The sequence below is a fragment of the Clinocottus analis genome, unplaced genomic scaffold (genome assembly GCF_023055335.1).
Source record: "Clinocottus analis isolate CAN_PGR_092001 unplaced genomic scaffold, fCliAna1.0.p SCAF_43, whole genome shotgun sequence".
Classification (NCBI taxonomy): Eukaryota; Metazoa; Chordata; class Actinopteri; order Perciformes; family Cottidae; genus Clinocottus; species Clinocottus analis.
The window spans coordinates 274,376-288,993 of NW_027176187.1; the positions used below are offsets into that span (position 1 = coordinate 274,376).

A 14,618-nucleotide genomic window follows, 5' to 3' on the forward strand; every position below is an offset into this window, starting at 1 on the left:
CAGCGTGTTCCTGTCTGTCTTAGTCCTGAACCAGAGGCTGGTGTTTAGAATGGAGATGACTTTCATGTGTGAAAGTGAAAAGTAGGAAATAGCAGAGACTTTGATCAGCGTGTGTTCTTTCTCTGAGCACTAAAACTAAAGCAGCTCATGCCGACCGACCACAGCTGCTCTCGTCTCCATGTCCGTGTCCAGACATGCAGTTTGTTCAGACTTGTAATAAGACTATTGAAGTGTATACCGCTTGTAATGAATGCAATGTTGTCCTTAGGGTTTAGCACTTAGCATCACTAGCTGCGTACTGCAGAGCAGCACAGGCAGAACACAATGAAGACGTACACATCGGGTTCTTTTGGGTGTGAAAGAGAACAGCTGACTAGATGTCACATGCTCACAATGTCAAGCTATTCTCAGATGTGTAACATTGCTGCTCTCCTACCTCTGTAGTGCCGATCGTCTTCAGGGTCAGACAAGAGGAGACAGAGTTTGGTTGAACCGCTCATCATGAGAAGTGTGACAGTAACAGCATGAAACATATTGCTTTTGTTCTGTGATTTGTTCTCAAGAGGCCAACAGTCTGCTTCTCTGCTCTTTGACGTCCTAGTCGTGTCCTGGATGTGCATCTCCCCATGAGCAGACCAACACAGAGGAAGTACATGCATTCAGTCTTTTCAAAGAGTGTACACTTCTTCAACTGATGAAACCATTTCACATGTTTACATTTGTTTTAACCCAACGTGTTGCGCCCTGCAGCGGAATATGAACAGAGCGACTCGCAGTGACACACCGGCTTCGGGGCGTCCCACCTGCCCATCTCATTGCACTGGGATGAGTTTGGGCCCATGAGGAGGAAGCCAGGCAGGCAGCTGTACTCAAGCCGGGTTGACACCCGGCCATGTTCCTACGATGTCCACACGCGAGGACACAACGCCACTGGAACAGAACAACAGATATGAGGGATCTCATACTTAGTGACAGTGTGACGCAAAACTAAGGAACGCAAAAGCACATCATCCAAATAATGACTTGTGACAGGATGAAGGACATGACAATATGTACAGATAAATAAAACATGACAATATGTACAGATAAATAAAAACAAACGTGAAAAACAAAGAGTAGAAATGAATAGAAACAACATTTTCACAATGTTTGGCCAGTTTCAAGTCTAAATAAAAGAAAAGGCTTTTCATAGCATCATTTGTACCACTAGGTGGCGCCTTGTGCTGTATTTTCAACAGACTCTAAAGCAGTAGTTCTCAAATGGGGGGGAGATATTAAAAATATAAGTTTAAATGTATGTAAGTATGTTTAAAATGAGCTAAAATCTCAACTGGACTGTACTTTCTCTGCCCACCTTGACCGTGGGTTTCCCGTCTGCCGCTTTTGGCATTTGTTGTTTGATCTCCCGGCTTTGACCCTTTCTGTAAACTCAGTAAACAGAACTATCCTTATAACTCTGTCTTGCTGTCGGGTTCCAGTTTGTTTGTACAAAAATACAGATGGTAATAAGGTCTCAGTTATTGTGCTCTTGAACCTGTGCAGTGTTGACTAAGATATCCCCTTGTGAGCCTTCAATTTCTGACCCCAGAAGACTCTTCTCCATCTTCTCCAACCTCCTGGACCCCTTCTTCTCCTCCTCCTCCCTCAACTCTTCAACCGAGCCACTTCGTTGACTACTTTACAAAAAAGATAGATGACATCTGCTCCTCATTCACCACTAGACCTTCTTCTACTACTTCACCTACATCAACTCCGTCCTACCCCACGCTGTCCTCCTTCAACATCCTGTCTCCCAATCAACTTCTCTCCTTGGTGACCTCCGCCCGTCCAACCACCTGAAGCAAGAGTTAACCCTCTCCTGAAGAAACCCACTCTCAATCCCTCCGAAGTCAACAACTACTGATCTGTCTTGCTCCTTCCCTTTCTTTCCAAAACTCTGGAACGAGCTATCTTTCAGCAAGTCTCCTGCTTCCTGCGCCAGAACAACCTTCTGGACCCTCATCAGTCTGGATTCAAGGCAGGCCACTCCACAGAGACGGCCCTCCTTGCTGTCTCCAAGCAGCTCCACACCGCTAGAGCAGCCTCCCTCTCCTCCGTCCTCATCCTTCTAGACCTCTCTGCTGCCTTTGACACCGTGAACCACCAGATCCTCATCTCCTCCCTCCAGGATCTTGGTATCTCAGGCACTGCGCTCTCCGCCTTCTCATCATACCTCCACCATCGCACTTACCGGGTAAGCTGGAAAGGATCCGTGTCTGAACCTCGTCATCTCACTACTGGGGTCCATCAGGACTTCGTCCTCAGTCCTCTCCTCTTCTCTCTGTACACCAACTCCCTCGGCTCTGTCTTTCGCTCGCATGGCTTCTCCTACCATCGCTATGCTGACGACACCCAACGGATCCTCTCGTTTCCCCAATCAGAAACACAGATACCTGAGTGAATCTCTGCTGTCTGACTGACATCTCTCAGTGGATGTCCACACACCACCTGAAGATCAACCCTGACAAGACTGAACTGCTTTTCCTTCTAGGAAAAGGCTCGCCCACCCAAGACCTCACAAGCACCTTCAACAACGCAGTGCTGGCCCCGACCCGACTGCCAGGGACCTCAGTGTGACACTCAACAGTCAACTCTCCCTGACTGCCAACATCACCGCAACAACACGCTCCTGTAGGTCCATGCTACACAACATCAGGAGAATACGTCCTCTTCTCCTGGAGGTCCATGCTACACAACATCAGGAGAATATGTCCTCTTCTCCTGTAGGTTCATGCTACACAACATCAGGAAAATACGTCCACTTCTCCTGTAGGTTCATGCTACACAAGATCAGAATACGTCCTCTTCTCCTGGAGGTCCATGCTACTCAACATCAGTAGAATACGTCCTCTTCTCCTGTAGGTTCATGCTACACAACATCAGGAGAATAGGTCCTCTTCTCCTGGAGGTCCATGCTACTCAACATCAGGAGAATAGGTCCTCTTCTCCTGTAGGTTCATGCTACACAACATCAGTAGAATACGTCCTCTTCTCCTGTAGGTCCATGCTACACAACATCAGGAGAATACGTCCTCTTCTCCTGTAGGTTCATGCTACACAACATCAGAATACGTCCTCTTCTCCTGTAGGTTCATGCTACACAACATCAGGAGAATACGTCCTCTTCTCCTGTAGGTTCATGCTACACAACATCAGTAGAATACCTCCTCTTCTCCTGTAGGTTCATGCTACACAACATCAGGAGAATACGTCATCTTCTCCTGTAGGTTCATGCTCTTCTCCTGTAGGTTCATGCTACACAACATCAGGAGAATACGTCATCTTCTCCTGTAGGTTCATGCTCTTTTCCTGTAGGTTCATGCTACACAACATCAGGAGAATACGTCCTCTTCTCCTGTAGGTTCATGCTACACAACATCAGGAGAATACGTCCTCTTCTCCTGTAGGTTCATGCTACACAACATCAGGAGAATACGTCCTCTTCTCCTGTAGGTTCGTGCTACACAACATCAGGAGAATACGTCCTCTTCTCCTGTAGGTTCATGCTACACAACATCAGGAGAATACGTCATCTTCTCCTGTAGGTTCATGCTACACAACATCAGGAGAATACGTCCTCTTCTCCTGTAGGTTCATGCTACACAACATCAGGAGAATACGTCCTCTGCTCACACAGAAGGCAGCACAGGTTCTGGTCCAGGCTCTGATCATCTGCTTGACTTCTGCAACTTCCTCCTGCAGGTCTACCTGCCAATGCAACTCGACCTCTACAGCTCATCCAGAACGCAGCAGCTCGACTGATCTTCAACCTCCAGAAGTTCACTTACACTACCCCGCTCCTCAGCGCCCTCCACTGGCTACCGGTGGGCGCAGCATCCGCTTCAAGACATTGGTACTTGCGTACCGTGCTACGAACAGATCGGGTCCGACCTACATCCAGGACACGGTGAAACCGTACACACCAGCTCGTTCGCTCCGCTCAGCTTCAGCCAATCAGCTTGTCGCTCCGTCGCTGCGAACTCAACACTCAACAAAATCACGACTGTTTGCAGTCCTGGCTCCTCGATGGTGGAATGAGCTCCACATTGACATCAGGACAGCAGGAAGTGTCTACATCTTCCACTGGAAACTGAAAACTTGAATAAAGACAGTAGCAGCAGCACTTAGGAGGAGCTACATGAAGGTACCACCTGTCCATCAGGACTAACATTCACACTGATGGAGGAGCTACATGAAGGCACCACCTGTCCATCAGGACTAACATTCACACTGATGGAGGAGCTACATGAAGGTACCACCTGTCCATCAGGACTAACATTCACACTGATGGAGGAGCTATATGAAGGCACCACCTGTCCATCAGGACTAACATTCACCCTGATGGAGGAGCTACATGAAGGTACCACCTGTCCATCAGGACTAACATTCACACTGATGGAGGAGCTACATGAAGGCACCACCTGTCCATCAGGACTAACATTCACCCTGATGGAGGAGCTACATGAAGGTACCACCTGTCCATCAGGACTAACATTCACACTGATGGAGGAGCTACATGAAGGTACCACCTGTCCATCAGGACTAACATTCACACTGATGGAGGAGCTACATGAAGGTACCACCTGGAGTAAAAAAGTGTCTTGCCAAAGGACACATTGACGAGCGCAGCCGGGATTGAATCACTGATCCTGTATGAAGGACGACCCTGCTCACCCCTGACATTTGTCCTGATGAAAGGGGGATTTGTACTCAAAATATGCAGTTGCGTTTAAAGGTGGACAGAATAATGGGGCAACAAGTATAGATCCAAAACCAGAAAATTAAACAATTTCTTAATTTTGATTATTGTTGTCTTGCTGCTTCATGATTCTCAGAAGGCCTGGTCTGGACCAGGTACCATCCTCTCCCAAAAAAAAACACATGGAAAGCCACAAACAGGGATTCTTTGACATAAAGTCGTTGGACTTTGATCCTGCTTACACCTCCGTGTAAACTCTGAGACTATTTTTCATAAGAATATCCTGCTGCTGGGGGCACAGAGGTGTTCAATATGTAGAAGCTAAGAAAAGAAAGACTAACTTCTCCCTACTACCATCAAAAGATGACAACAGTCATTGGCAAATAATGAAATTGCAGCAGGAAATAAGCCATTTGGTTGAAATCTTGTGCCATGCGCTTCCTTGGCCTCCTGTGTGTGTGTGTGTGTGTGTGTGTGTGTGTGTGTGTGTGTGTGTGTGTGTGTGTGTGTGTGTGTGTGTGTGTGGTGTAGCCCGACACGGAGAACCTGACAGTGAGCGACAGACGAGTCACACGTTCAATTCCTCTATGTCCACAGATCTGCTGAAGAGATTCACACAGCAGTCAAAACACTTTATAACACTTGTGATGTTGACATAAAAATTAAAAAAAACTCAATATATCCCAAAATAATTGACAATAAAGCAACTTTTAATAATGAAGTTCCAAGTAACAAAGTTATTGTGACTGTCGACATTGTACATTCACTCAGTGAATATGTTGTTTTATGCAAACTTGTAAAGCAGGCTTTAGAATGAACTTATTAAATATGCTTTGCAAAGTAATCAAGTGACAACACGCAGCAGTTGTGCAAACCCACTTTGACAAAAATAAAATCACAGCAGTTTTGCAAAACAAAAGTATTCACACAAAAGTGTTCGTCTAGTGCATGTCGAGATGATGTAAACCAAAGAAACATTTGAAAAGAATCCATTTGCCTACTGTTAGGTAGAACAAATATGACGTTACAACTACTTATTACATTTCACAGCAGAAGTTATATCAGATTTACATTACACTTTTAGCTGATGCTTTTATCCAAAGAGACTTACATGCGTGCGATCCACCGCAGACGCAGCAACAGGGCGCGGAGTTAAGTGTGTTGATCGAGGACGTAACGAAAAGGACTAGCGGAGCCGGGGCTTGAACCACCGATCTTCTGATTGAAAGATGGGAAACACCACTGACCCACAGTCGCCCAACCTCCAGAGTAACATCAGACGGATAGTACATGGTTGACATTGTCAGGTAGCCAGTCAGTTCCACCTCTGTTGAGAAGTTCCACCTGTACAGAACAAAGGGCGAGCTGCTGCTGCTGGGCCTCACGCATCTGGTTTTGTCTGAGCAAACTGTTTCACTGTCTGACGCAGCTGAGTATGCACCTAACAAAGTCCCCAAGAGTCAAGCTTCATGCAAGATATTTGCATGAAAAATGTATCTATCTTTATGATGACTATAGTCTCATGACTATATTTTCATTCGTGTAACTAAGAGTATTTTCCTTTGCTTAGAATGAGCTCTCATGTGTTCACAGTGTCTGCCATGTTGCGCCACCATGTTTCTGCAGATCCTACACACTGGCCCTTTAAATAGGTCCACGTCACAGAGACGTGACATTGTGATTAATCTAAAGGGAGGAACACTGAATACACACAGGACTCTGAACACCGCACAAGCAATGCTTTGTTAAACATCACCTTTCAGCTCCTGCAGCCTGAATCTACTTCAAACATTTCAAAAATATTCATTATGAAGTCTCTATCTGTTCAATAACACTAGTTTCACTTCATTAGTAACTCCATCAATTCATTTTATATATCAGTAGTTTCAGACCGAGGCCTTCAACGAGTGCCGTATCGTCCACATCACGGCCAGACTGAGGAAAAGTGTCTCTGGAGTTACTGTCACAGACCGACACACCGAATACACGGCGCGTTCATGCAGTCACCATGTGTGTGAACACCCGACCTGCGCAGCAGCTCCACCAGTATGACGCAATGCGCTCCACCAGTATGACGCAATGCGCTCCACCAGTATGACGCAATGCCCTCCACCAGTATGACGCAATGCGCTCCACCAGTATGACGCAATGCCCTCCACCAGTATGACGCAATGCGCTCCACCAGTATGACGCAATGCGCTCCACCAGTATGACGCAATGCCCTCCACCAGTATGACGCAATGCCCTCCACCAGTATGACGCAATGCCCTCCACCAGTATGACGCAATGCCCTCCACCAGTATGACGCAATGCCCTCCACCAGTATGACGCGTTGCGTCCACAACGCTCGTTCGCTTGAATGGATTTATTACCAAGTTCCTGTTCTAACGTGACTAAAGGTCTTACTCTATCCTTCTGGTGTTTAACTGAAACGCTTCACAGGAGAGATATAGATATCTATATATCTATATATATATATATATAGATATCTATATCTATATAGATATATCTATATCTATATATATCTATATCTCTATATAGATATATATCTATTTATATATAGATATATATCTATCTATATATCTCTATATAGATATATATCTCTATATATATATATAGATATCTATATATATCTATATCTATCTATATCTATATCTATAGATATATATATCTATATCTATATATATATACACATATATATACACACACACACACACACACACACACACACACACACACACACACACATTTTTCATGCAAATATCTTGCATTGAGCTCGACTCTGGGGACTTTGTTAGGTACATACTCAGCTGCATCAGACTGGTTTTGCTCAGTCAAAACCAGATGAGTTAGGACCAACAAAGAAGCAGTAAAGTTCTTTTTGTGACTCCCGCTGACTGTTTATTTCTTTGTATCCAACAACACCTCCTTCAAACATGAACATCCCACGATATGGAGATGAAGCCATATGGCCACACTTGATAAGGAGTGGACGAGTAAGACTGGGCCCTGTGGTCGTTTCACAGTGGTTACGTCCTAAAGCAATAGACAGAACCTGAGGACGGTGCTGGGCATGAATGCGGCCCAGAGCCGCTCTGGCCGTCTGCTCTCGCTGTGCAGCACACAGCAGACGCCTCGTACCGAGGTGTCGGACCCGTGGACGAGAGCGTCTCAGCCTTCCTTCTGACTGGGGATAAATGTCCCGAACACAGCCGGTGAAGATAAAGAAACTCCAGCCATAGACACACGTCGATGGGTGAGAGGTATTATTTGAGTTTCATTCTATACATTATATCTTGAAATAAAGATGTCTTGTGATAAGACCTGCACCTCTTTACTTTAACGTTTTGTTATACTGCTTTATGTTATTTTTCCAGTTTTGACCATCATTATTGACAAGAAATTTGGATTGTCTTTAAAAAAAATAGTTGGATCAGGAAACAAAAGCCATCAGATAATAAGACAGCTGCTAGCAAATCCTCAGGATGACTCATGAGGGAGAGATGGAGGACCTGCAGAAAGGACTCACACCTGTTCCCACTCAGTGTTACTGGAGGCGAAGCTGCAAAGACACCAGCGTGACAACAAACTGGACTCATTCTTAAACAAGAGTCCACGCTGAAGGAGACTCCACGTCACCTCTGTTGGTTTCATGCGGCTTTGCCCAGAAGAGATACTGCAGAGTGAGTGGAGGTCAGGGTCTCTGTTGATGGCCACGAGGCAGAGACTCAGTCGACCCATGTACCTGCATCCAGGGCACCACCATGAACCTGCATCCAGGGCACCACCATGAACCTGCATCCAGGGCACCACCATGAACCTGCATCCAGGGCACCACCATGAACCTGCATCCAGGGCACCACCATGAACCTGCATCCAGGGCACCACCATGAACCTGCATCCAGGGCACCACCATGTACCTGCATCCAGGGCACCACCATGAACCTGCATCCTGGGCACCACAACGTCCTGGTGACCCTTACAGACTCACACTTCTGTGGTGCTGCTGGATGGAGCTCTCCTGCTTGTCTTGAGTAGCCCCTCCCTTCTCCTGCTGGGGCCCCTTGGTCACTTCCTCCCGGCTGACCGGGCCCTGGTCCGGCTTCCTGCCCCACTCCTCCCCCAGAGCGCTGCCAGCGTCGCTCATGTCTCCCAGGTGGCCCACCGAGTCACACTTTTCCAGGTCCGAGGCGACGGTCTGCAGGCTGATGACCGACATGCGGTCTGAGGCGGCGGGCTCCGCCTGCTCCCGTTGGCCCCAGCCGCTCTCTCTGTGCCTCTCCACCCACAGCCGAGTTTTCTCTCCGTCCGCCCAGTTGCTCTCTACTCCGCTGACTCCCGCGCAACTGTTGCCGTCGGTGGCTCTGCCGTCGGTGGCTCTGCCCTCGGCCTCGGCGCCCACAGGGGAGCTCCGCCCCCCGCAGAGCGCAGGACGGCCCCTGCTGACCCTCACCCGGCCCCTCTGCGCGTGGATCTGCTCGCTGATCTGCTCCAGGTTCCTCAGGGCCACAGAGTAACGCGTCTTCACCTTGGCCACGCGCTCCTCCAGCGCTACGACTCTGGCCTTATGCTCCTGTGAAGGGCACAGACGTTCATGTGTTCATCGTGACGTTCATGTGTTCATTGTGACGTTCTGTGTGTTCATTGTGACGTTCTGTGTGTTCATTGTGACGTTCTATGTGTTCATCGTGACGTTCTGTGTGTTCATCGTGATGTTCATGTGTTCATTATGACGTTCTGTGTGTTCATCGTGACGTTCTGTGTGTTCATCGTGATGTTCATGTGTTCATCGTGACGTTCTGTGTGTTCATCGTGATGTTCATGTGTTCATCGTGATGTTCATGTGTTCATTGTGACGTTCTGTGTGTTCATCGTGATGTTCATGTTTTCATTGTGACGTTCATGTGTTCATTGTGACGTTCTGTGTTCATCGTGACGTTCATGTGTTCATTGTGATGTTCTGTGTTCATCGTGACGTTCATGTGTTCATCGTGACGTTCTGTGTGTTCATCGTGATGTTCACGTGTTCATTGTGACGTTCTGTGTGTTCATCGTGACGTTCTGTGTGTTCATCGTGACGTTCTGTGTGTTCATCGTGACGTTCTGTGTGTTCATCGTGACGTTCATGTGTTCATCGTGATGTTCATGTGTTCATCGTGACGTTCTGTGTGTTCATCGTGACGTTCATGTGTTCATCGTGATGTTCATGTGTTCATTGTGACGTTCTGTGTGTTCATCGTGATGTTCATGTGTTCATCGTGATGTTCATGTGTTCATTGTGACGTTCTGTGTGTTCATCGTGATGTTCATGTGTTCATCGTGATGTTCATGTGTTCATTGTGACGTTCTGTGTGTTCATCGTGATGTTCATGTGTTCATTGTGACGTTCTGTGTGTTCATCGTGACGTTCTGTGTGTTCATCGTGACGTTCTGTGTGTTCATCGTGACGTTCATGTGTTCATCGTGATGTTCATGTGTTCATCGTGACGTTCTGTGTGTTCATCGTGATGTTCATGTGTTCATCGTGATGTTCATGTGTTCATTGTGACGTTCTGTGTGTTCATCGTGATGTTCATGTGTTCATCGTGATGTTCATGTGTTCATTGTGACGTTCTGTGTGTTCATCGTGATGTTCATGTGTTCATCGTGATGTTCATGTGTTCATTGTGACGTTCTGTGTGTTCATCGTGATGTTCATGTGTTCATCGTGATGTTCATGTGTTCATCGTGATGTTCATGTGTTCATCGTGACGTTCTGTGTGTTCATCGTGATGTTCATGTTTTCATTGTGACGTTCATGTGTTCATCGTGACATTAAACTCTGGTTTGTACCCACACACATTATGAATGTATGAATGTGCTGCAGCGCTCTCACTGGCAGGATAACAGCAATGCTAATCCAGCAGCGCTCCTCCAGCTGTAGCTTTACATACAAACACCAACAGCTTTGTTCTCTTTGTTCACAGCAACACAGAAGACACCACTGAAGATAACATGACTCATACAGTAGCACGTAGCATTTAAAGAGCCACTAAACCAGAAATCAACACTCAGTTTCCACTTTAACCCCTTAAATGTGTTCAAATCACAAGGTGTGCATGCAAGCTAAAGCCCATCCACCAGCACGCACACATTCTGCTGACTGTGCATCAACATGCAGGTAAAGTCCATCAGGAGGAACACATGCTGCGATAGTGCCGCTGGTACAAACCTCCAGGATGTGATTGAATTGAGCTTTCAGTTCAAAGTACGGCTTGGATTTGAGGATGACCTTCTTCAGGGCTTTCTGGAGGGTCTGGACTCGGGCCTCGGCCTCCTGGCAGAGCTGAGTGACGCGCTGGTGCTCGCGCTCACTGCGGAGGCGCTCCTCCTCGGCCTCGTTGACCTGAGAGGAACACACCATGCTCACACGTCACACAGCAGCTTGTCTGTACGCACACTCTCGAGCGATGGACACACAGTCTGCAGCGGCGTGTTTACGGTAGCATCAGGATAGCTCTGTTCTACCCATCCTATCTATTCTAGTCATTATCTGAACATCTCTACAAGCACGTAGAGATGTTCTGCTGGAGTCTGAGGAAAAGGAGGAAGAAAATACATTCAAATAGGAGTTTATTTTGACAAACCATACGAGTATCACTATAAAAAGGTTCATATGAATGGAATCGGGTCCAGAAAAGTCTCTCAGGAATCCTGGAAACTGAGAAAGAAATTAATGTGAATTATGACTTGAATTGTTTATCTCTTTTCTAGTCTTGTGACCACTGGAAGCTCTTTAACACCACATAGAACATTCACACTGATGGAGGAGCTCCATGAAGGCACCACCTGTCCATCAGGACTAACATTCACACTGATGGAGGAGCTACATGAAGGCACCACCTGTCCATCAGGACTAACATTCACACTGATGGAGGAGCTACATGAAGGCACCACCTGTCCATCAGGACTAACATTCACACTGATGGAGGAGCTACATGAAGGCACCACCTGTCCATCAGGACTAACATTCACACTGATGGAGGAGCTACATGAAGGCACCACCTGTCCATCAGGACTAACATTCACCCTGATGGAGGAGCTACATGAAGGTACCACCTGTCCATCAGGACTAACATTCACACTGATGGAGGAGCTACATGAAGGTACCACCTGTCCATCAGGACTAACATTCACACTGATGGAGGAGCTACATGAAGGTACCACCTGTCCATCAGGACTAACATTCACACTGATGGAGGAGCTACATGAAGGTACCACCTGTCCATCAGGACTAACATTCACACTGATGGAGGAGCTACATGAAGGTACCACCTGTCCATCAGGACTAACATTCACACTGATGGAGGAGCTACATGAAGGCACCACCTGTCCATCAGGACTAACTATAGGCTTGTTCGAGTTGAGCCAGTTCTAAGAACCAATCAGCTCTCTGATGTGACGAGAGCCAGGCGTTTCCCATCATGCACTGGGCCAGTCAGTCGGGGGAGAGCTGCTGCAGCGCCTTGCTCTGAAATCGAGAGATCGAGAGTATGTGGCGGGAGCAGGTCGGACACAAATCTAACCAGCATGCATTGCGCGTCGATCGCCGACGATCGATTCTGCGCAGAACTGGCTCATCTGGAACGAGCCTCTTCATACACTGATGGGAGGAGCTAACTAACATTCACACACTGCTCGCCACTGAGCCACGTTCACCAGTGTGAACCACATAACATGTTGTTACTGTTGGGCTGAAGAAATCAGTAGTATTTCATTCATTATCACTTAACCTGTAGATAGCGGTCTGACACCGCCCTGCTCGGCCGTATAGAGCGGAGGAGCCTGTACCTTGGCGGTGGCGTGGTTCAGCATCTCCTGCCAGGTGGGGTCCATGGTGTTCCTGTCCGCCAAGAGGCCCTGCTCTGCCACGTACACCATCTCTCTGGCAGCCGTGTGCATGGAAGCGGCCCTCTCGTAGCGCAGAGCAGCCTTCTGGGTCTCGTGCTGGGCCTGGAGAGCAGACGGCAACATCTCAGGGTCGAACACTAAAAACTTAATGATCTTATCAGACATACAGGTCATCACTACAACATCACACGCACACACACACAGGCACGCACACACACACACACAGGCACGCACACACACACACACACAGGCACGCACACACACACACACACAGGCACACACACACACACACACACACACACACACACACACACACACACACACACACACTCGTACCTCTTTGGCCAGTCTGCGGGCCTCGTAGTAGGGCCTTGCTTTCTCAATGCATGCACCGAGCTGGGAGCCCTGCGTGTTGAGCTTCCGAGCGGAGTCCGTGAGGATCCTCCGGTAGCTGGACCGGGCCTCCTGGGGGACACACAGCATGTCAGCACCTGAGCAGGGCCCACGGGCCAACAGACCCACAGACCCACGGGCCAACAGACCCACAGACCCACGGGCCAACCGACCCACGTCCCACACCACAACACAAACTGGTGCTCACATCCAGCTGCAGCTCCAGATGGTTGATCTCGTCGCTGGCCTGGTTGAGCTGCTCCAGCTCCTCCTGGGGACACATGAGCAGCAGACAGTGAGGCGGACATCCCCGGTACCGGCCCCGGTGCCCGGCCGAGCCTGGACCGTGAACGTCCCATGGTCATGCGTTTAGCTGCGCTACAAGTAACGGTACTCAGGTGAAGCTGGACCCGGAGCCCCGGTACCGGGCCGTGTCCGCCTGGCTAACGTTACGTCGGTGATAAGTTGATATCGCCCATTTGGTATCGAACCTGAATCCTTGGGTCCAGCTCGTCCTCGTGGTGGCCGGCATCCTCTTCCCCCGCGGCCCCTCCAGGGTTGTCGGCTTCGTCCCCGCGCGGCGCTCGCACCTCCTCCGCGGAGTCTTCGTCCCCTCCTCCCCGCCTCAACATGGCGGAGCTGCGCGGTCCGCCCTCCGCCTCTTCCCCCGGGGTCTCCTCCCGCAGACCGACTGGTTTGGGGAACCCCGCGCCGTCCGGGGTTTCACGCGACGTGCGTGGCTCCATGGGGGCCTGTCGTTCCGTTGCGGTTCTTGTGCGTTAGCTTCCCGCCGCCGGCCAGCGACTCGGTCGGCGTGTCGCTGTCTCCTGAGCCGCGTGACGAAGCTCTCCGGCCCGGTCCCGCTGGCCATCGGAGCCGCGCGGCCTCAGTCCCTGCGGGGTCTCGCGCTGCTGCTGATGAACGTCCACGTGTTGTGGTCCAACTTCTCAATAACACACCGAGTCTGTCGCCAGGCAGACCCACGAGGGCTCCCTCACTGTGTGTGTGTGTGTGTGTGTGTGTGTGTGTGTGTGTGTGTGTGTGTGTGTGTGTGAGTGTGTGTGTGAGAGAGAGAGCAGGTCGTCCTTCGGGCAGAGCATTGCTGGTTCAATCCCTGGCTCCACTAGTTCATGTTGATGTGTCCTTGGGCAAGACACTCGCACTCAATTGCTCCCGTTAAGAGGCAAATATAATAAACTGGTGTCACAGTCTAACGGCATGTGGCCTGAGTCCATGAAGAGATGGTGAAGTCTGCTCCCGGCTCCTTTCAGCATTATGGTTGCTGAGTTTGTGGTTTGAAGTTAATACAATTTGAAAAAAACTACAAACAGGAATACTGAGATACTGATCATACAAGTCCTCATATTCTGTACATATTCTTATTAACTCTTGTTGATGAAAGTTCAGGTTCCTGCAGTCAGAATAAGAGTGAAGCTGGGATCAGCCTGTGGGAACTGCTCCTCAACCCGTCCTCCAGGTCCACTCCACACCCACGCAGGATGTTTGCATGAGAGAAGACGGCCCAGTCAGAGAGAAGAGAACACGGGTCCCTCGTCCTGGACAGGTTAGACCGTGAGGTGCTGGGACGATGCTCTGC

General features: G+C 48.7%; 1 protein-coding gene across 1 annotated transcript; it reads right to left on the bottom strand.

Moving 5' to 3' along the window:
- Positions 1-7,449: 7,449 nt before the first annotated feature.
- Positions 7,450-13,990, bottom strand: sh3bp5lb (SH3-binding domain protein 5-like, b). The gene is made up of 6 exons (XM_068599062.1): positions 13,513-13,990; positions 13,230-13,292; positions 12,965-13,093; positions 12,569-12,730; positions 10,950-11,123; positions 7,450-9,311 (listed from the first exon to the last, which is right to left on the bottom strand). The coding sequence occupies exons 1-6, from the start codon at positions 13,765-13,767 to the stop codon at positions 8,718-8,720; spliced, it is 1,377 nt and encodes a 458-aa protein (XP_068455163.1). The 5' UTR covers positions 13,768-13,990; the 3' UTR covers positions 7,450-8,717.
- Positions 13,991-14,618: the final 628 nt, after the last annotated feature.

Coding starts and splice junctions, on each gene's coding strand:
- sh3bp5lb (XM_068599062.1), bottom strand. CDS start 13,767: ATGGAGCCACGCACGTCGCGTGAAACCCCGGACGGCGCGGGGTTCCCC. Junction 13,094..13,229: donor ATCTGGAGCTGCAGCTGGAT/GTGAGCACCAGT, acceptor TGTGTCCCCCAG/GAGGCCCGGTCCAGCTACCG. Junction 9,312..10,949: donor AATTCAATCACATCCTGGAG/GTTTGTACCAGC, acceptor TGCCCTTCACAG/GAGCATAAGGCCAGAGTCGT.